At 46.5% G+C, this 22,068-nt stretch overlaps 2 protein-coding genes across 12 annotated transcripts in view; one reads left to right on the top strand and one right to left on the bottom strand.

Moving 5' to 3' along the window:
* Nucleotides 1-20,629, bottom strand: part of SKP2 (S-phase kinase associated protein 2) — a 33,331-nt gene extending 12,702 nt beyond the window's left edge. Inside the window, exons 1-7 of one of the 3 annotated variants that reach the window (XM_060092806.1) lie at nucleotides 20,415-20,629; nucleotides 19,635-19,906; nucleotides 8,301-8,412; nucleotides 5,972-6,115; nucleotides 4,624-4,758; nucleotides 3,042-3,140; nucleotides 1,693-1,823 (exon numbers count right to left, since the gene is read on the bottom strand). In XM_060092806.1, coding sequence (XP_059948789.1) covers nucleotides 1,693-1,823; nucleotides 3,042-3,140; nucleotides 4,624-4,758; nucleotides 5,972-6,115; nucleotides 8,301-8,412; nucleotides 19,635-19,906; nucleotides 20,415-20,458 — 937 coding nt within the window. In that variant the 5' untranslated portion in view covers nucleotides 20,459-20,629. The other 2 variants (XM_060092808.1, XM_060092807.1) reach the window with 2 other exon arrangements.
* Nucleotides 20,630-20,776: 147 nt separating this feature from the next.
* The window catches only part of LMBRD2 (LMBR1 domain containing 2), a 47,406-nt gene continuing 46,114 nt past the window's right edge, over nucleotides 20,777-22,068 (top strand). For 4 of the 9 annotated variants that reach the window (XM_060092805.1, XM_060092804.1, XM_060092802.1 and 1 more), the window contains exon 1: nucleotides 20,777-21,478. The gene's annotated coding sequence lies outside the window, so the exon portion shown is untranslated. The remainder of the gene's footprint in view (nucleotides 21,479-22,068) is intronic. The other 5 variants (XM_060092798.1, XM_060092797.1, XM_060092796.1 and 2 more) reach the window with 5 other exon arrangements.

The raw sequence follows: 22,068 nt of genomic DNA, 5'->3' as shown, positions 1-22,068 counted from the left end.
GCGCAAGTGGTTGAGAGTCCGCCTGCCGATGCAGGGGATACGGGTTCGTGCCCCGGTCTGGGAGGATCCCATATGCCGTGGAGCGGCTGGGCCCGTGAGCCATGGCCGCTGAGCCTGCGCGTCCGGAGCCTGCGCGTCCGGAGCCTGTGCTCCGCAACGGGGGAGGCCACAACAGTGAGAGGCCCGCATACCGCAAAAAAAAAAAAAAAAAAAAAAAAAAAAAAAAAAAAAAAAAGGTTAGCGGGATTACTGATTTGTTTTTGTGTATTTACATGTTTTGGGTATATTTGAGAATGACTATATAATACTATAACCAGACTTAAAATTGTGTTTAAAGGGAAAAAATGTAGAACAGAACATTTTTCTGTTAGACACATTCTGCAAATGTTTGGTTCAAATCTTTTTAAGTCTATTAAAAACTATGCTAAATAAAAACACTTATACTCAGATGAGCTGACACCGCCATCAAGACACGAGGGTAGGGCTGAGGTATGTGGCTGGTTTAACTAGGCTTCGTGCAGCCCACAGCCCGAGATCACGAAGGGAACTGTTCAAATGCTAAGTGCAAGAAGTCAGACAGAGAAAGATAACTACTGTATGCTATCACTTACATGAGGAATCTAAAAAATACAACAAACTAGTGAATATAACCAAAAAGAGGCAGACTCACAGGTATAGGGAACAAACTAGTGGTGGCCAGTGGGAAGCAGAAGGGGTGAGGGGCAGTACAGGGGTCGGGGATGAAGAGGTACAAACTGTTAGGTATAAAAGAAGCTACAAGGATATACTGTACAACAGGGGAATGTAGCCAATACTTTTTAATAACTATAAAAGTAGTATAACCTTTAAAAGTTGTGAATCACTCCATTGTACACCTGTAACTTATATAATATTATACATCAATTACACTTTAATAAAAAAAAACCTTGCGATTTGCAAAAACTTATCTTTGCAAATTAAGATTCTGTCAATATTAGACAAACAAGACAAAGCATAACTGAACGTTGAGGCTTATAAAGACTTTGTCACACATTACCCCGATTTCAAATGTCTGTGTTCATCTAAAAAACCTCATTGTCTTCTTAGACTGAATGGAGAGGAGTTAGTTATAAATATGAAAGAGGGTTTATAAATAGGGTGTTTCAACCTTGGCGCTACTGACATTGAGGACCAGATTCTTTTTGGTGTGTTATTCTGCTGTCCTGTGTGCTGTTCACCAGCATTCCTGGCTTCTACCCACTAGATGCCAGTAACACCCCTGCAGCCGTGAGAATCAAAAATGTCTCCAGACTTCGCCAAATGTCCCCTTGCAGGCAAAATTATCCCCAGTTGAGAACCACAGCTTAATACTGATCAAACGCTGCACCGATCGATTTTTATGTTGGGGTTTTACCTAACAATTTAGTTAATGAAAAGAACTTCTTCTGCTTAAACATAAATTGCTTTAAAGGATAAAGGTTTCCACTTTCAGATTCTGGATTCCAACCCTGCTACCCACTAGCTGTTGGCATTTCCTGACCCTTCTGATCAGCCAGCTGCAACCTCATCTGAAAAATAGGAACAGGAACACATGCGCTGGATTAAATGAGACAACTTATGGAGGACCACGCCTAGGAGATGCTCAAGAAATCAAACCTGCTGTTATTGTCGTGGCTGCTGTGGTTAAGGGGCCGGCAGCCCGCCAGGTCTTACCCGATCTCTGCAGATTCTTTCGGTACCCGCTGAGATTCAGCTGGGTGACAGTCTCTGACACGTGTGCGACAGCCACCTGCACATGCTTTTCAGTGAATTCATAGCACCAGGAGAGGTTCAGTTCATCCAATCTGCACACAAGAGGGGTGATAAGGAAAGCATGAAACCGTTACCCAGAATGAGTTCTCGACGTAGCACCGCCTAAAGCTGCAAACCAAGAATATACAAAGCCGTCGATTCCTTACCATTTTCTGCAGAGAACCTCTGCTCCTCTAAGCAGCTCCATTCGCTCACCTGAAACTGCTTTCTCCCATCCTGTTCCAGTGTGTTCCAGAAACTTGCCAGGGGATGTGAGCCTAGGGCTTAGTGAATGCTGCCCCCTTCTGGAAGAGGAGGGAAGCGCTCTCCTCTCCTGCTCAAACCTCATTCCAGGACTAGATGGAAAAATTCTAGTCTCTATGCTTTCTTTCTCAATCACCTGGGTTGTTAGCAAACAACTACACAGTATGAACAAGCGCCTGAGATGCTTTAAAAAACTGTTGGATTGTACCGGGGATTCCTAATAAAGAGACGCCGACATTACAAAAATCCACTTTACCTTATTGGGCCTCTGCTAACTGAGCAAATGAGGGCTTCAGAGAAAGAGTCCAACCATTAAACTATACATCCCAATCCTGGCACTGCTGAGAAAATGTAGGGCTACCATTTTATCTCATTGATAACATTCTTATCCAAAGGCAATCTACTTTCAACAGATCATTAAGTAGAAATAAGTACAATGCTCTTAGCACAGAGACCAAGGGATATTAAAAAGGACACAGACACAGACACACACACACAGTACTGGGTATTCTGTGAACCATGTCCCCCCTCACTTATTAATTTCTATAACTCTGTAACCTTATTTATACACTGACATTACTACATAATATAAAAGATGTTTTTAATGGAATCACCCAAATTCATGGTGTATTTTGCAATAACAAATTTAATCCAAACTGTTAAGTTAGGTCCACGGATATTATAGGGAAAAACGCCTGACCGTACAATCAGGTATAAACAGATACTGTTTGTACATATTGTTGATAAACACACTACTACATTTTCTGTATTTTAATAGTCACAGAAAAAAAAAGGGATCACTACACAAGTATCCTTTGGAAACTTAACCGATTTGGCTTCTGAGTTTGGATGGAAAGTTTGGAGGGCAAAAGGCATTGCATTATCCAAATCAAGAGCTTGGAGAGTTAGGTATAGCTTAAAAATTTTCCTTGATTCTATTCTGATGTGAAAGATAACTGTATATTTGAAACAACAGTTCTATAATCAAAATCTCAAATCTCTCCTACCTGCAACAGCTGCTCAGTAAAGTCTTCAGGGCAGATTCAGAGAATCCAGAACACCCAGAAAGGTTTAATCGCACTAAATTTGTGTTCTGAGCAAGATTACTGGAGAAAGAAGACAAAGTCATAAGAACACCAACAAGACACTCTTACTCAATCAACAAGCATGAGGCCAAGTGAGATAGTTAAGAGCACACAGGCCTCTGACCAGAAGTGAGTTTAAATTCACACCTTACTATCTGGATGACACCAAGCAGGATGTTTTGCCTTAGTTTATCATCTGTGAAATGGCAACATCAGTACCTTTTTGGTAGGGTTGTTAAAATTAAATGATATAATGTAATAAAGGCCTTAACAGTGCCTGGCACAGAGAGTAAGTCCACAACAAACACGGATCAATGTACTTAAAAAAAAAAAAAAAACAACCCAGCAATGAAATAAATATTTTTCCATTTCACCCACAATTGGTAAACTTCTTATAAAGTCACTAGGTTCTTTCAATCTTGCCCTCTTCTCTACATTCCCAAATGCCTCATGTTAGTGAAATAGTGATTAAGAGTGAGAGTTCTGGAATCATACTATATTGCCAGGTTCAAATCTTGGTTCTGCCACCTATTAACTGTGTGATGTGACCTTGGACAAGTTATTCAGCCTCTCTGATCCTCAGTTTCCACATCTGTAAAAAGGGAACAATAAGAACATATTTCATGGGGTTGCTGTGAGGATTAATACCTCTAATTCTAATTCTTTAGAATACCTCTAAAGAATCTAGTATCTGGCACATAGTACGTGCTCAATAAATGTTAACTGCTATTATTATTATTCTATTTTTTCCCATAGGCGTCATCATTTCTTACCTGAATGAATACAACAGTATCTTAACTAATCTAGTTTCTTTTATGTCTGACTGACCCTCTGAGATGCTCAGTGAGTTAATTTTCTAAAATTCAACTCTGACATGTTCCTTCCATCCTCAGAACCACCCTCCTCTCTTCACCACGCTTCCCTCTTTACAGCGCACAACAGAATCCGGACTTCTTCCAGCGTGGCAGGGGCCCACTCCACTATGAGCTGGTCCCTGACCACCCTCACCTGTCACCTCCCTCACTGAGCCCCACACTCCAGCAATTCCCGACCACTTCAGAGTTTAGACCCAACCAGACTGCTTCCTTCCCCGTATCATGGGAAGAACTCCTACCTACATATTTTCAATACTCAGCTTAAGAGTCACTTCCTCTGAGAAGGCTGCCTTCTCGAAATTTAATTAGGTCTCTGTGTGTTGCCACATATTCGCCAACGCACCTAACAAACACACAGCACCGTAATTACCTGTTTCTCCCATGAATGAGGGAGGGACCATGCCTTGATTCATCCCTGTATGTCTAGAACCTAGCACGAGCCCTGGCAATATAGTTAGCATGCAAACTTTGGTTGCCTAGGTGAGTCCTGGAAAGTTTTGCAGAAGCTGGAACACTGCACTGGATATCTTCTGAGTCCATCTGGATATGGACAGGACACCCCAGGTACACTCAGGAAACAAAATTAACAAAACAACTGCCTCTGTGACACACTCCTGGCTGCCACTCACTTGACAATGGGATCCGAAAGCCGTAGGCCTTCTAGGCTGAGATTCTGCAACTTGGAGCAGTGAGACAGAAGGCCGTGGAGGGTAGACACATCGATCACCGAGTTCGACAGGTCCACGTGCTGTACACGAAAAGGGCTGAACACAGAAGGAATAGAAAGGGGTTCCACAAGGTGGCTCACACCAGCAAATCCAGATCACATCCGACCCCTTTTCCTCCCCACCTGGGCAGTCCATCACAGACAAGACCCTAAATACGCATTTCAAATATTAGCTATAGTTTTGGTCATAAAATAAGTTGCTACTAGCTAATTCCCACCCTCATTTGTTTTAAAATTCAAGAGCATTTTTTGCCAAGTCCAGGTGTTGTGCCAATATCGTCCCACATAGAAAATTAATTAATGGGCACCGTGAGGAGCTGGATGTGGATGACAAAAAGGTCATGCCGGGCTTCCCTGGTGGCGCAGTGGTTGAGAGTCCGCCTGCCGATGCAGGGGACGCAGGTTCGTGCCCCGGTCCGGGAAGATCCCACATGCCGCGGAGCGGCCGGGCCCGTGAGCCATGGCCACTGAGCCTGCACGTCCGGTGCCTGTGCTCCGCAACGGGAGAGGCCACAGCAGTGAGAGGCCCGCGTACCACAAAAAAAAACAAAAACAACAAACAAACAAACAAACAAAACCACACCAAAAGTGGGCCTTTTTTTTCCAGATGCAAATTTGTCCACGATAGGATCAGAAACTCAAGAGTGACAAAATCTGAAAGGATGCCTCACATTTTTTCTTGATTAGAAATGGGCAATGGGGGGCTTCCCTGGTGGCGCAGTGGTTGAGAGTCCGCCTGCTGATGGAGGGGACACGGGTTTGTGCCCCGGTCCGGGAAGATCCCACGTGTCACGGAGTGGCTGGGCCTGTGAGCCATGGCCACTGAGCCTGCGCGTCCGGAGCCTGTGCCCCTCAACGGGAGAGGCCACAACAGTGAGAGGCCCACGTACGGTAAAAAAAAAAAAAAAAAAAAAAAAAAAGGGCAGTGGGGAAATAGCTAGGCTGCCTTGCATCTGCTGGTGAGGGTTCTGCTTGGCTCCTGCCTCATGGGACTCCGGACACCCATCAGCTGAGGACCCCAAGTGCATCTAAGACCCTGGGAAGAGCCCAAGAGCAACCCTGAGTTAAAATGGGAATGATGTCACTGAAACCTGTGCCACGTTTCAACACAAAGGCTACACGGCAAGATATGCAACTAACGCTCCATTATGCACAGATGACCTGTCATAGGGCATACAGCTGAATACAGGAAAAAAGACATTTTGATCTGTTTTCCATCCCAAGATTTTCCAGGGATTTTCCTTTCTTACCTGAAACGTTCAACAAACGGTTGGTCCATAAACGATCGTGGGCAGCGGAAGGCAACCACCCCTCGAGACAGCAGCCGACCAACCACATCTGGGTGGAGGTTTCTGCCCGTGAGGTCTAAGGTCTGCCAGAGAGACTCGTCAAACCTGGAAAAGAGGAGGTGCTGTGTTTGGTAAGCCGGGGCACTGGTTACTGGAGGCCCTCGACACCGTCACTAACGTGAGGACACGGCCACTAAATCGCCTTGAAGCAAATTCCGAAGGCACCTTTGTTTTTGACTATACAATTACCTATGATATTTTTAAGGCATTATTGAATAGCTCTTGGTCCTATCACGGATAAGCTTTTATTTTCCTCTTTATATGGTTTTCCAATTTAGCTGGTTCAATGCTATCAGGTGCAATGCAATGATCTAGAACCACAGAATACAATTGCAGGATTCAAATCAATTCAATAATTTAAAAAATGATTGTGCAAATCACTCAACTGATTATCGAACGAGTAGATAGGTTCAAAATGGCCCAAATGATCCCACTTGCCATTTCTGTGAAGCATAAACAGGCTATCTCTATTACCCTAACGAACGTGTAAATGTACCTAAAAGAAGGAAAGTTTTTACGACTTTATTATGAGACATAGTTATCAGATATCTATTAGGAAAAAGTCATAGTTCAGCTCTGTTTTACAATATCTTAAAAGCTTAAATATATATATATATATATATGCACAAAAATATAGGTATATACATATGAACTAATGGGAAGGAAAAAGGTAAAAATATTATTTAGATTTTAGATAGTGTTTCTGAAGCAAAAACGAGGCGCCAAAATGTACGAAACAACACGATAAAGCTTTAATACCCAGAGATTAATTCAATTTAACAAAAAAGAAAACATGAGATCAAGCCCATGAGGAGACATTTTAAATATCTACAAGAATTTTACTTTTTAATACTGCTTGCAGACCACTGGCTAGAGCTTCGAAATAATTCTACACAAATTGTCAACATGTTATTCAACCTCTCTTATTAAGAAGGCAGGACTGCAGTGCCTGGCATATAACAAGTGCCTAATAAATGTCAGTTATAACTTTTATGACAGTTGAAATGAAGATTAATAGACTCTGCATGGAGAGGACAGCTGGCGGAAAAAAGAAAATCAAGATGGGGTCACTTGGGCGAGGATAAGTGAAAGTCAACCACCATTTACCTGCTCCAGTATTCCAGGTGTGCAGACCTCTCTGTGGCTCTTCTAAGCAGATACAGTCAGCCCTCCCTATCCACGGGTTCGCCATTCGCGGATTCAAGCAACCACACATCCCCGGATACAGAGACAGACTGTCCTATGCCATTTTATATAAGGGACTTGAGCTTCTGTGGATTTTGGTATCCACAGGAGGTCCTGGAACCAATACCCAGTGGATACCAAGGGACGACTGTAGCCCACTGCTGTAAATACCTAGAGGGTCTTATTTCCAGCACACCCGTGAATGGAAGGGTGGGGGCTCCTGCTCTCTCACAACGAGAGTCCTAGATGTGTGGAGGGAGAAGAGAGCCAGATGGCCTTTAAGCACAAAGCAAAGCATGCACAGAGGTTAATGGGTAGGAGAAAAGGTGAAGATGGAAAGGCAGTCATCTCCCCTCCCCGCCGCACCCCCGCTTCTGGCCCCTTACTGCCGTCCCAGCTCACCAAGACTCCCCCTGTGCAGCTCACCGTCCACGCTTGAAAAGTGCTGCCCCTGAACCAACAAAAACCCCAACAACTGTCGGCTGCCACGCGCTGAACTGTTTCTACGAGCTGAGCACTGCCCTGGCATCTTTATACCGCATCCTCACAGCGGCGCTGTCCTGAAGGTACCGTCACCCCCATTTAATATATGGCGGGCGGGACTGAAGCTCAGAAGTGTCAAGAACCTCGCTCAGGTGCCCCAAAGCCTAAGCGGCAGAGGCTGGCTTCCCACTCAGGTCGAATGCCAGAGCCTCGAGTTCTCTCTCACTGCACTCACGGCCCAGCCCAGCCGGCGGGTGGGCAGCAGCTATGCCTTCGCGCACGCCCATCACTCCCCTCACTCTCGGTACGTTGCCCGATAAACACGGGCTACACCGAATACAGGGAAAGGAGGTTTTCAGAAATGGGGGAAGTCATTTCCGGTAGCTCCCTCCCTTCACTCTGAAATAAGACACTGATTATTAATAAAAGGGAGAAGATACCTAGTTTGCGTTGTGCTGCTATATTTTTCTTGGTTTTCAGTTTCACCAGGCCCAAATGAATAAATAAATAACCCTTCTTTTCTCCTCCTCCACCTATAGCAGAAGGGGTGAAAAATACTTACGCTAGATGATACCATCTCTTACAAACACTGGAGACTTTCAGAAGTTCAGGGAGGCACAGACAGGAGAAGATTCCTAAGAGCAGCTCGTCTGGAAGGGAGTCCCATGAAACACCTTTGAGGGGAAAAAAAGAAAAAAAAAAGTGTCTTCCCATCACCATTCTCTTGCCCTATCAAGTCTACTGAGCCTTTTCATGCACTACAACACGTAGCTTAAACAGGGGAATTTAATGCTAAATGAATTCCTCATCCTCACAAATGTTTTTCTGTTCACCCACTGTCTATGTACCCTGAAGTGGGTACCATACTTTCTCAGCAAAGGAGAAAAGAGAATCTCAAGAATACTTTTCATAACATTCTTCTCTTCAGTGCCCACCAGCCAGTCTTAGGCAAGAGCGATACTAACAGTGGTTCACAGCAAGCCCCACGCCGCTCAGATCTCAGACAGCAATGTCTAAGACATCACGATGCTTTTGGTTGCTAAGGAACCTCACTTGTCTCTGAAGTGGATTCAGTGATGGATTTATCAAGTAGTGACCTTATTTAAAAGGCAAACGAACCTTCCTCCCTCTTCTTTCAGGTTTACAGAAAGCACTCAGAAGTCAATTTACCTAAAAGTGCAATATCAAAAGGGTGTTCTCATCTATTAATTCAACAAATATGTACTGAGCACTTAGCTCGGACGCCAGGGGTTGTTTCAGGTGTTGGGGCGAAAGCAGAAAACAAGACAGACAGAATACTTTTTCATGGAACTTACATTCCGGCGGGAGGAAACAATCTCATGATATTAGATGATACGCTAAAAATTGTTCAATATGGTAAAAAGTACATGATATGTTAAAATTGATTAGTGCTATGCAGAAAACTTACGTGGGGTAAAGGACAGGATGGGGAGCACGGGGGCCAGTGTTCAAAGTCTGAGCATAGAGGCCAGGGAAGACCTTACCGAGCCGGTGATCCCTGAGCAAAGGCTGAACAGAGAGGGGGCCAGCCTTGTGAGTCTCTGGGCTGTGTTCGAGGTGCAGGAACAGCATGTCTGTTTTAAGGAACAGCAAGGAGGCCAGTGTAGAATAGAGTGAGCAAGTTGCGGGAATGATGGAAGAGGTCAGAGGGGTGAGGGGGGGCCGGGTCAGGCAGGGCTGGAGGAGCCTCAGCTTTGACTCGGAAGGGGGTTCTGAGCACAGGAATGACAGCATCTCACGGAGGTTTTAAACGGATCACTCTGGCTGCTGTGCGCAGAATAAACTGGAGGGAGAAAAAGGTGGATGCAGGAAAACCAGTTGTCTTAGCCTTATAAAAGCAAATTCTAAACAGCTATTCAACAAGTATTAAACTCTCACATAGGAATGTACAGAATAACCCACAAGATCGGGTTAACATGACAATGGCCTAGAAGGAAATAAGTATGCACCAAAGAAATACTTAGATTAGATTTAGAGTGGTTAGATGAGTTCAATAACTTGCCTTCTCAGTCCCTCTCTACCTCCAATTTATCTGCTCCACCAATTCTAGCGCTATCCTCTCCTCTCTGTGATGGTTAATTTTAGTATCAACTTGACTAGGTCAGGGGGTGCCCAGATATTTTGGTTAAACACTATTCTGGGTGTCTCTGTGAGGGGGTTTCAGGATGAGATGAACATTTGATCAATGGACTGAGAGAAGCAGATTGCCTTCCCCAGTTGTGGGCTTGCCTCATCCAATCCAAGGCCAGGTTAGACCAAAAGGGCTGATGAACGGAGAACTGTCTCTCTCTCCTGTCTTTGAGCTGGGACCTGGGTCTCCTCCTGCCTTCAGACCTGGATTGAAACTTGTACCATCTGCTCTGCGGGGTCTCAGGTCTTTGGGACTGAAGATCTTGGGACTTTTCAGCTTCCAGGACTGCGCAAGCCAATCCCTTATTAATACATCTCCCTATATCTCTTATTTGTTCAGTGTCACTGGAGAAACCTAACACTCCCACCTCCCCATTTAAAAGGTGTCAGTATTTACTGAACACGGACATTACACCAGGCTCTGTGGAGAACACGATGGAGAGCTGGAGACAGCATGGAGGAGAGTGATAAACATGGCAGTCCGACTCTTTTCTCCTACTCCTGGGCAATCTTTTGAAAACGTCCATGCCCGTCCCTCAATGAGACCCTTCAAGTGGTGTCCCTTGAATATTCAGTCTAAAGTCTATACTGCTTAGCATGAAATTCAAAGCTTTCTGGCAGTGCCCCACTTATTTTTCTAGGTTCATTATCTAGAAATATGTTCCAGCCATTTGGAGCTACTTGGAATTCTCAGAATGAGTCATTCTTCGTCACATCTCAATGCCTCTGTACATGCTGTGCCCGCCCCCGAATGCTATTAATTTAACATCAAATGGCCATTAATGCCCCAACTCCTATGGACGGCCTCCCATGACATCACCAAGAACAGGTGGCTTTTTTAACCACGATTTCATTATTTGCTTACTCACCTGTGTAGGCCCCCACAAGGCCATGAGTTCTTGAGAATGAGAACCCGATTTTTTTTCTTTTTTTAAACAGTCTTTGTATTCTAAGGACACAATGTCTGATACATTCATCCATTCATATATTTACTGAACATGTACTATATGCTGGGATCTGTTCTACAGACAAAGATGAACAAGGCATGGTCTGCTCAGACTTTCAGAGACACAGATAAATAAACAGGAAATTCCAAGCAAGTATCACCATGGGCTGCAGTGGGGTTCGGGGTGCTGTGCTGTGCTGTGCAGGGTATGGGGTGGAGCAGTGGTCAAGGAAGTAGCCTCTATGGAAAAATGAGGAGGAGAGATGCAGCTGCTCAATGAACCCCTGCCCCTCCCTCTCTAGAGAATAAAATAAAGGACTGACTGAGGCTCTGAAACCTAGGAGCAGACGGAGGAAGGCAGATACATCATCCACGCTGAGCCTGGACCATGTTCTGGGCAGGTAGCTCCAACAAACCTCCATCACTGCCACACAGCTCCTGGTCCAAGGTCAGTGTGGACAGAGCTTCTCCAACAGGGCTCCTGTCCTGCTCCCCAAATTGGAGAAAAGTTTTTCTTCCATTAACTCTTCTGAACTCCCTGACCTCTGCTGCTTCTTGCATACACAGATCAGAGGCTGGCATTTCATTTGGCAAAAAAAAATCACACTTAGTCACTTCGAACCTAACGTGTTGAGATTTTTACTACAATCTGCACAGACCATCCTGACACCATGTGCTTGACCCCTGCCACAAGTGTGAGGACTACCGGATTGAGGAAGGAGCACAGCTTCGACTAGAATTCGACTACATTGCCTCCAAGACTACGAACCTTAGGCAAGTTACTTAATCCCTCTGGGGCTCGGTTTCTTCATCTGCAGGAATGGGAATCAGGTTTATCTTGCAAAGTTGTTCACTATGAAGATTAAATAACTTATGACAAGAGGTTAAGCAGCAGAGAGTCAGACTTTCTCTTTCTCGCCTCTATTCCTCTCCTTCCTCGCCTCTATTCCTCTCCTTTCTCCATGAAATCTGTACATTTTCCTCTTGTAACCTTTTCTTTTCAATGCTGCTTGGAATTTTCACCTACGTGAAAACATCCACGGTGGGGATAGGGTTTGGACAAGGGCTGCCTGGTATGATTTATTGAGACCCCCAAACTGTCCTCTACCCAAGTTTGGGATCCCCAGAAGCAGATCCTGAGGACATGAACTAAAGTAGTTTCTTTGGGAAGTGACCTCAGAAGTGCTGGAAAGCGTGAAGCGAGGCATGGAAGGGCAGGAAGCCAATCTGGGTACGTGAATAAGCAGATTACCGCTATGGGCCACTGGGCTTCAAATCTGCAGGGCACTCCAGGGAAGCATACGGCACCTGCCCCAGAGTGGTCCCAGCCAAGGGCACAGGTGCTGGGGCATTAATCCACCAACTGCTGTCAGTCATTGGTTGGCGGCTTCTGGGAGACGGCAGGAATGTTGACTGCCTAGCACCTCTGCCCAGAGAAAGCCCTCAAACACAGTGTCATCTACATGCAAGAGAAAGCCTTCAGCATAAAAGGGAATGGCGGGGGTTTCCCTGGTGGTGCAGTGGTTGACAGTCTGCCTGCCAATGCAGGGGACACGGGTTCGAGCCCTGGTCTGGGAGGATCCCGCATGCCGCGGAGCAACTAGGCCCGTGAGCCACAACTACTGAGCCCGCGCGTCTGGAGCCTGTGTTCCGCAACAAGAGAAGCTGCAATAGTGAGAGGCCCGCGCACCGCGATGAAGAGTGGCCCCCACTTGCCACAACTGGAGAAAGCCCTCACACAGAAACGAAGACCCAACACAGCCATAAATAATAAATAAATATATATATATATATTAAAAAAAAAAAAAAAAGGGGAATGGTGACCTTCAAGGAGCTATGGATGGGACACCAAGTTGTCTACCAAAGATGGTGAGGAAAGGAAATAGGGAAGCTTGTTATGAAGTGTAGGGCAGGAGAAATAAATAAATTAGTGAACTTGATGCTTCCCATTTTATGAGAAAGACATAAGAAATCAAGAACAATTAGAATATGAGATCAGTAATTCAAATGCTAGAAGGAAAATGTGGCAAGTGATGAATGCAGATGTTTTCCGAGGAGAGCAAAGCCAGGCAACGAAGCCACACAAGTAAGCTAAGTCTCGAATTAGGAGGGCTTTGCACTGCAACGTCCCTCTTCACCTGCCCAACTCCCAGCCATCCTTCAGACCTCAGCTTAAGTGTCACTCTCTCAGAGAAGCATTCCCAGGTCACCACCACAGCCGCCACACCCAGATTTGCACATCTAGCACCCAGCACAATACCTGACACATAACAGGCATTCACTACATCATTGCTCAATGCGTTATACCTTTGACTCCCCCTTCACGCAAACTGTGAATGTGCTAATTCTGTGCCTGTGTGACTGGTTAACCTTCCTTAACCGATTAACTGCTACACCTGGTGCCTAGGACAAACCTGGCGATGAACATTAGGAAGTACTCAACTGATACGACACAAAGGAATGACTGACACCCAAGAGAAGAATGCTGGCTTTATTTTATAGACAGGCAAGACTGTCGGCCTCTCAGGACCAGTTTCCTCATTTGTAAAATGACAAGGCTGGCCTAGGGCTCCACTTCAATATACATTCCTGGGTGACTAACTCATGCACGGGCGTGTAAGCACAGTCCCTGCCTGGTGGCCTCCGTGGGAGACAAACTAATAAACAAAAACATAACTTGACATTTAAAACTGCCATTTACTGAGAGCCCTAAAAAGTCTCAGACATTAATGCACACGGATTCTAATGTGTCCGTGTCCTAAGTCGTAGTATCCCGTTTTATAGATGAGGAAACTTCTCTTAGCGGGGTTACTGATTAACCTCACCAAGGTGCTATCAACGATTAGGTCGCAGGGCCAAGAGGCCAACGTGGGTCTCTTCTGTGTGTTTCCAAACCCCACATCCTGAGGCGAAGGCACAAAGCCACAGAGGAGGATGTCTGAAGGCTGGCCAGATGGCACGGGGCACAGTACCTGCAAAGGAATGGCACGGCCCTGTAGGTGTTTGGGGGGATGAGGCTAAAGACAGAAACCCGGGGACACAGGTAGTGTCCTCTGTCAGCACATGAGCAGTCTTGGAGGTGGGGGGGAGGGGCTTCACGAGAAGATGTAACTGTGACTAAAGGGACAGGTCACACAACCAGCAAATGGCAGACTGGGAATCCAAACCCAGGTCTGACTCCAAATCCTGCCCTCTTTCTACCCTAGGATTCTCTCTCCTATTCTGAGTACGTAATTTTCTACAAGTTGTTTTAAAAGGTGAGAATTCAATCTGACTTGCTATGGAAAAAGGAATCCATCAGGGCTTGGGAGGGAGGGGAGAGGGGAGAGGGAGCAAGACAAAGATGCCGAGAGCTCTCAGCGGGTCAGCGAGCAGATGGAAGGCGCAACGGCCGAGAAAATGCACAGCCTCTGCGAGCAGCCAAGCCCCCAGGGCTCCATGGAGCCGATCACAGGACCACACGGTCACTGATTCTAGGGCCCCTGGTAGGGCTGAAGGCCAGGGGGCGGGGCAGGGGGCGTTTCACAGCCTGAAACTGGGTGCTGTTCCAGCAGAAGAGGCAGATTCTGTCTTCATGTAGCTGCCCCAGGGGCTGGTATCCAGGCTTGGGATATGCTTAATCTAATTTTACTTGCCATATTTAATTCTCAAAACATCAACCATCTGTTTCCTGGATTCCTGACTACACTGCTGCCTGGTCTGTCTGCCCAGAGAGGATGAGAAAGTCCAGAGCAGGTCTTTCTTCCACTCACTTCTTCTAAGCCCTCCAGGGCTGCACACCAGACCTGCACAGTAAGGAAAAGAATTAACCCCATGGACTCCAGTCTTCAACGACATAGAAGCAGTTCAACATACTTCGGAGCCACGAAAGGTGAAAACTGGCCAGATTCACAAACTTGCTAGTCACCACCCTCAGCCACCAGTATCACCACTTATTCCTCTGGTGTAAAGCCAGCTGTCCACTTCTGTAACCTCATCACCTCCCATGCCTCTTGAAGTCCTCTGGAAACAGTGCTGGTTGAAGAGTTTTCGATGCATTAGGACTTTGCAGTATAGGTAACATCTTACTCGACATGTTTATTTCTTGGAACATCCCCTATACTCAGATGCAAATTCAAACTCCAAAGTCATCTCAGTCTTTGATCCTTAAGGCCACCCGTCTCTTTAAGCACAGATAAACAATTATACGTGATGCAAAAGCAGGTACAGGTATTCACATCTACTGTTTTCCGGGGTGTTTGTTTGTTTGTTTATTTGTTTTTTAAGGGTGGAGGCTCACCTCATGTTCATGCTTTTGCTAGCTTGTTTTAAGTATTAACAACCCATGCTTCCTTTCTGGGAAACTACAAACAGATTCTGCCATCCGGGATGAGGTTTCCTTCCTCTTCCTATAAATCATTAAGAGAAACACTAGACTATGCTAGCTCTTGGTATTCTGGGTTTTTTATTTTTATTTTTTGGCTGGCTAGACAAAACTGAAAAAAGCAAAACAGGAAAAAACTAAAACAGGGGTCCTCGATGACCCCTCTCAACCCCATATTTCTATGCTCAACCCTGGGATGTGGGAAGAGTAACTAAGAAACCATGGAAATGGGGATTTGGAGGACTAGGCACAGGGTACAAGCTCTAGGAGAGCAGGATCTTTGGTCCGTTATGTTCACTGCTGGATGCCCAACCTCTAGAATGATGCTCCATCAGCATTTGCTGAATGAATGAAAGGAAGCTAGAGGGCAAAGAAAGGTGCTTGGGAGGGTCCTGTAAAGGCTCTTTCAGAGCTGAGTTTCAGGAGCTGCGGGCTGAGATTCATTGGTGAGTCATGAAATCAATTTATCTGATGAGCATTGTTTTGAAAGAATGGAATGGAAGAGAATAGGAAATATCTTAGTAAGGAGAAATCTAGTTTTGTGAAATTTTGGTTCCAGATACACACCCAGCATTGCAATGTAAAATATATTTCTTATTGGTTATTAAAAAACAAAAAAGAAAGAAAGAAAGGGAGAGAAAGGAGGAACAACGTTTGCCTGGGGATACTGAAAAGCAGATTCCCAGGCTCAAGGCAGGACTTCTGGGATCAGAATCTCTGGAATTTTGCACTTTGAACATGTTCCCCTGGGGATACCAGCAGGCTCTAAACTTTGGAGTCTCTAGTCTGAAAGCCACTGTGGGGCTTGGAATCTGAAGCAGTTTAACAGCCACGGGAGAGCTGATCAACAAATCAGTTCAAGAGCGTTTCCATGGCTGTGCCCTGTTTGGGAGGTCGGGGGTGGGGAGATGGGGGGTGCAGAAGACAGGGGACCAGGATAGGCATTTAACAACCATGAATAAAATGCAGTTGTTCTCTTTCTGTCCATGACTGACCTCATCACTGGGCCATTTCCTCCTCCCGACTCCTTCTACACTCACCCCAGAAGTCAATCAGACCTGTCCTGGTATGGGTTGGCCACAACGTTTTCGTCCTCCAAACTAAACAGATGAAGAGGATTTAGTCACCAGATGTGAGCCTGGCTTGGGGCCGGCAGAAAAGAGAGACTGCGGAGTGAAGAACCAAGAACAACCCACACAGCCCAGGGCCACTGTCATCAGATAGCGAGGGAAAGCAGGTGTGGCCTGTTCCAGCCGAATCCTGCAGCGCTCTTAGCCACCTGTCCCAGACAACTGCAGACAACACTCGCTTGCATGATGATCCAGCACCACTGGAGGCCCAGTGGGAACCCTCTACACCAGCTGTCCCTCCTCCTGCATCCCCGGCTCTGCCCCTCCCCCTCCACACCAATTAACCAATCTCTCCTGTGCGTAATGCCACGCACAGACACAGCATAGAACTGGTTTCCCTCCCTGCCTCTCTCTTAGGTCCCAACAAACATAAAACTCACGATTCTTTTTCTCCCACTTCAGATAAATATATATTTTTGAAGTCAATTTTAACAGTCTAGACTCAGTGACTGGACCATTTCCAGATCCTTCTCTCTTTTCTCAGAGCCTCCGCTTTGCTGAGTAGAAGGAGGAAGCGTGTCTACGTCCAGTTGGGATCATCGTGGAAGCTTTGGGTCATTCTGGCACAAGGGGCTCCTCTGGCCTCCTAGAGCATCTGCTGCCTGAACCACTCAGCAGCTGCTAGTGCGTGAGCTACCATCTTTTGCTGTGAGCTTCTCTTACTATGTATTCTCTTTTCTCCTCAATTTGACTTGCAATTTCCTAGAAGACGGCAGCCATCCCTTGGTCTTCTGTCTTGTTTCCATAATGCCTTGCTTTAAAAATGTCATTTGTATTTCCACCTGCGTGTGTGAATGTGAAAGGACACACAGCCATCACTCCATGTCAGAAGCTATCAGCACTGGACAAAGTCATCAAAAGCTGCTCATCTTAGCAGGAAGTGTCTTTCACCACATTTGGTTAGTCAAGCACCAAATTGCTCCTGCTGCATTCCAGACACTAAAAATAGCAGTGACATTCAATTTTGAAGCAAAAAGATCTACGTGAACAGGGTCAGGCGAACAGGACTTAAGGACGAAAGACAAGTGAAGTAGCCTCTCAACTGGGTGTCATTTTGTCCACCAAATTAACTGGATTTACTTGTTGAGTGTTATGTGCAGGCAGCATGCTAAGGGCTTTATGCATACTCTTTCATTTCATCTTCACAGTAACCCATGAAGCGGGTATTACTATTCCATTTCACAATGAGAGCTCAAACAACTTCCCAAGCTCGGTAAACAGCACAGCTGGGATTCGAAGCCAGATGTGCCTGACTTCACCACGATCCTTCACTGCCTTTCTAATTAATCCAACACCAAATATAGATCCTCATAACTTGAAGGTTCTCTTTCCCTAAAGAAAAGGTCAAAAGCCAAAAAAACAGATTTTTTTTTTTTTTTTTGTGGTATGCGGGCCTCTCACTGTTGTGGCCTCTCCTGTTGCGGAGCACAGGCTCCGGACGCTCAGGCTCAGCGGCCATGGCTCACGGGCCCGGCCGCTCCGCGGCATGTGGGATCTTCCCGGACCGGGGCACGAACCCGTGTCCCCTGCATCGTTAGGCGGACTCTCAACCACTGTGCCACCAGGGAAGCCCAGCTTTTTTGTTTTTAAAGCAAGCGAGCAACCAACCAACCCATCAACCGTCCTCAAAGAAAGCCAGATGGGGGAATTCAGGAATATACTTATTTACCTTGGCTCTGCAAGACTTCATCTTTATTTCTTGACCCTGTCTTTTCTTCTCCATCATAACCCACCCAATTTCAGTTTAGACTATGATCACCTCTTCTACAGACAATTTCAAAGTCTCCTAAGTCTGTCCACTCTAATGTCAGGATCTATCCAGAAGCTGACCGCTGCTTATACTACTCCCACACCTCTCGACAAGTCTCTAAGCTTTTACCCTCAACTCCCCAAAGTTTAGTCTCAACACATCAATGTGTCCTTTTAAAAGGTCACATCACAACTCTGCTCAATAGCACCTCTAGCCCATCTCCCACTACTCTCCCCTTTGCTCATCCACTCTGGGAATATGGCTTCCTTATTGTTCCTTGAACAAACATAACATTCCTCTGCCCCAGGGTCTTTGCACTAGCTGCTCCCTCTGCTTGGGGCTCTCTTCTCCAAGATACTTGCATGGCACATTCCTTCATCTCCTTTAAGCCTTTGTTTAAAGTTCACTGTCCAAGCGAGGCTTTCCCTTAATATCCTGCAAACCAGCTTCCCACCCCAGGACCTCCAATCCCTCTTGGCTTGTTCTATTTTTGTTTTTAGCCATAGCACTTATTCTCATATACTACACACCAGATTTATGTTTACTGCATCCTCTCTCTAGAACAGAAGCTCCATGAGGGTAGAAATGCTTTGTGTTGCTCACTGCTGTATCCCCAGCACCTAGAACAATGCCTAGCACACAGAATGTGCTCAGCAAATATTTGCTGAATTAATGTTTTACATGGCTTGCCAACAAGAAAAACTGATAACCCCGGGTCAATGCACTATGTTTACCCTATGGCTTTGAGTATTCCCGGGGCTCTGATCCACTCTGGGAGGCATTTATTCACCTGCTTGAGAAGCCTGGGAACTGGGAGCTATTAAGAGCAGAATGATGGGGTGAGTTCTACATTTTAATCAGTTCACTCTAGCTCTGGGGGATGGATCTGGGGAGGATAAGGCTGGAATTATGAGTCCATTCCAGTAATCAGGCAAGAGATGATGACAGCCTGAGAAATATTTAGGAGACAAGAGGGAAAGATTCAATGATTGGTTGGATGTTGGGGGATGGTGGGAATCTGACTAACCTTCAGGTTTTGGGGTTGGGGAACTGAACAGATAACACGGTTAGTAATGAAGACAGAGCATCCAGAAGAATCCCACTTGGGAATGGACCTGGGAAGATAAGTTTCCTCCCCTTAGTTCAACATTCACGTTAGCAGCCCCTTGACAAATAACTAAAGTGATTATGGCAAAAAGCTCAACCAGGGCTACAGAGCAGCAGAATATAAACAAAAAGAATCCTAGAGGATCATCACTTTGTTCCCAGTTGTCAGTGGCAATGAGCTGGCCTTTGAGCAGGCAGAGTCCCTCCTAAAGAAAAAGTATGGAGTGTCTTTTCATGGGTTAAAAGTCTGTCGTGCCCCTTAAGAGATACACATACCAACATTTCTGTAAACTTCAGAGACAATGAGTTGTCTCATTTCTTTGGAAAATAACTTCAGAATTCAGCAATTTTAAAAGGGCCCCATCCTAAAGGCCCCTGAACAAAGGTTTACCAACAAAATAGTTTAATCCACCACCTACTGGACTGATAGTTTTACCCTCATACCTTACCTGGAAAGTTCTCTCGATTTAGCTTAGGTCTGCGGACAATCACAAAGTCCTTGTCATTCCCTTTGCTCTTTAGCCGTTTTCGTGGGGGGCTCTGCGGGTGGCCCAGGTTTGAAAGCAGTTCCTGGGGGATGTTCTCACTGTCCACCTCCTCCTTCTCCAGGGCGGAGACCCCCATGCCTGAAAGCAGTTCAGAAGTCTTGCTAGAATCCCATCCCCACGTGAAGCTGGTGGTAACGTTGCTACTCTGGTCGGGAATCTCCTGGAGGTGTTTCCTGCAGAAACGCACAATAGCCCCACGTTCCTTTCAAAAACACACCCGTAAATAATTCCAAGGTAGGCCTAAAGGAAGCTGCAAGTTATGCACTGCAGAAAACTTTCACAGCAGCTAACTGAATTGCATTTCTACGCGCCGGCGGCGAGTTCCCAAGAATAAAAGAGAAAATAACCAAACAAATCGAACACATCGAAAAGTCTTTTCGATTTACGATCATGCAGAAGGCCTCAAGAATTTCTTAAAGTGGAAGGAACAGACAAGAAAAGAGGGAGGGCAATCATACAGTGATTGAAAACAGCAGCCGGAAAGCCCAATAAGGGAAGCCAAATAAAATCGCACGCTGATCACCGCGCTAAAGCATCCACCCATCCACGTTTTCCCAGAGAAGAGGCTAAGCAACCATTCACATTACAGCATTACTAACAATATTAGCAAGTAGCAAAATTCGCGGCCTAAAAGAATTAAGACGGTCCATTCATGTCTGCCCCTTTTTGCAATCGGTTTACCTGTGCATGGCGTCCGCAGGTTCGGGAGTTTTAAATGCGTGCATTAATTGCAGAGGTGCCCGCCTCCTGGATTCCCGCGTTGGCGCGCGGCGGCGCACTGCGTGCGGCTCCTGCCCCCAGCAGCTAGACCCGCGAACTCTATCAACGTTTTATCCCCGCCGCGCGGGCAGAATTCTTCTGCCCGCTCTCCTCCGCGGCCGCCGTCTGCGGCCCCGCTGCCTGCTGGGAATTGTAGTTTCTGCCCTGCCTGGTAGTGCGGGGCCTCGCCACTACTTCGTTTCCTTATAGCTTTGCCCGCCTTCAGGATACCCACAACCCCCCGCGGCTACGGGACCGGACGGCCCACAGCGTAGGCGGGGAAGCGGAAGCGGGCGGTCCTTCGGCTGACTGGAAAATGTCAGCTGCTTGATTGGGGACGGGTTTTCCTTTCCCCGGAACCCGCAGGCCTTCAGGTGACCGCCACCGCCGTCGCCAGGGAGCGTGGGTCCCAGACCCTGGACGGCTGTGGCGGACGCGGGGTTTCCCGGTCCTTCTGGACGCTGTCCGGGGAGATCGGGCGGTGAGCCTGAGGGGGAGAGCTTGAGGCACTTTGGGGTCTGGGGCGGAGCGCGGGCGGAGAGAGAGGGACCCCGGAGACCCAGAGAGGCCGCCGCCGCGGGGCCCACGTCCCCGGCCGCGGAGTGGAGGCGGTGACCCGCTCCGCCGGCCAGGTGAGAGGTTGCGGCCGCGGGCGTCACACCTGCTCGCCCCGCTACCCGGAGCTGCGTTCTCCACCGGGGAGAGGGCTGCCCTTAGCACTAGGTCTGTGGACAGGATCCTTTCTTCATCTGTAAAATAGGCACTGTGGCAAGCGACGCTCATTTCACAGGCTTGGAGTCGGGGTCAAATCGGATAACGCGTGTGAAAGCGCTTTGTAGACGAAAGCGCGGTTTAGAAGAGAGGCGGCGGTTTAATTTTAGGGCAGCAGGAGATCACGGTGGTTCCTGTGTGCAGTGGCAACGCTGAGCATCCCCTTGCAGCCTCGAGAAGGCTCATACATGCTAAATAACATGAGAAGAAATAAGGTGAGTAATTGTTTGCAAAGGGCTTTCAGTGCAACGCTAGGCGCCGCCAGCAAAGCCATTCGGTTGCTCACTCTCAACCGGCTTCTTTCTGTTTGCCTCGCCTCCTGAAAGCACGCTGCTTGTACCCTCTATACGCGGAGAAGAGTTTGGAGCTGGTTGGAGTAGAGAGAGTGCCATAGTCCGGGTACGATGACCGTGCGAAATGCATTATGCAAACTGTACTGTAACTGTGACCCTAGGAAAACAGTGGAAGAGAGATAGGGGAATAACTTCCAACCCTAATAAAAATGGAGAGGATGTATAAGGTTCAGAAGGAAGCAACCCAGCGTCATAAATATATTAGAATATTACTTAAGTATGCTGTGTAGCATGCCTTTTTATTTCTTAAAAAAAAAAAGCTTCGATTTACACTGGAATTAAACCTCCCTTGCTTAGGTACGTGCTTGTTTCAGGCTTGATGCTTAGCTTGAAAAATAACCACTACTTTAAAAAAATTGAGGGGCTTTTTTTTTTTTTCTTAAAAAAGAAAGCTTCAATTCACACTGGAATTAAACCTCCCTTGTTTGGGTACGTGCTTGTTTCAGGCTTGA

The sequence above is a fragment of the Mesoplodon densirostris genome, chromosome 3 (assembly GCF_025265405.1).
Source record: "Mesoplodon densirostris isolate mMesDen1 chromosome 3, mMesDen1 primary haplotype, whole genome shotgun sequence".
In the NCBI taxonomy this organism is placed as follows: Eukaryota; Metazoa; Chordata; class Mammalia; order Artiodactyla; family Ziphiidae; genus Mesoplodon; species Mesoplodon densirostris.
The sequence above is the reverse complement of the archived record's forward strand: the minus strand, read 5'-3'. Positions and strand labels throughout refer to the sequence as shown.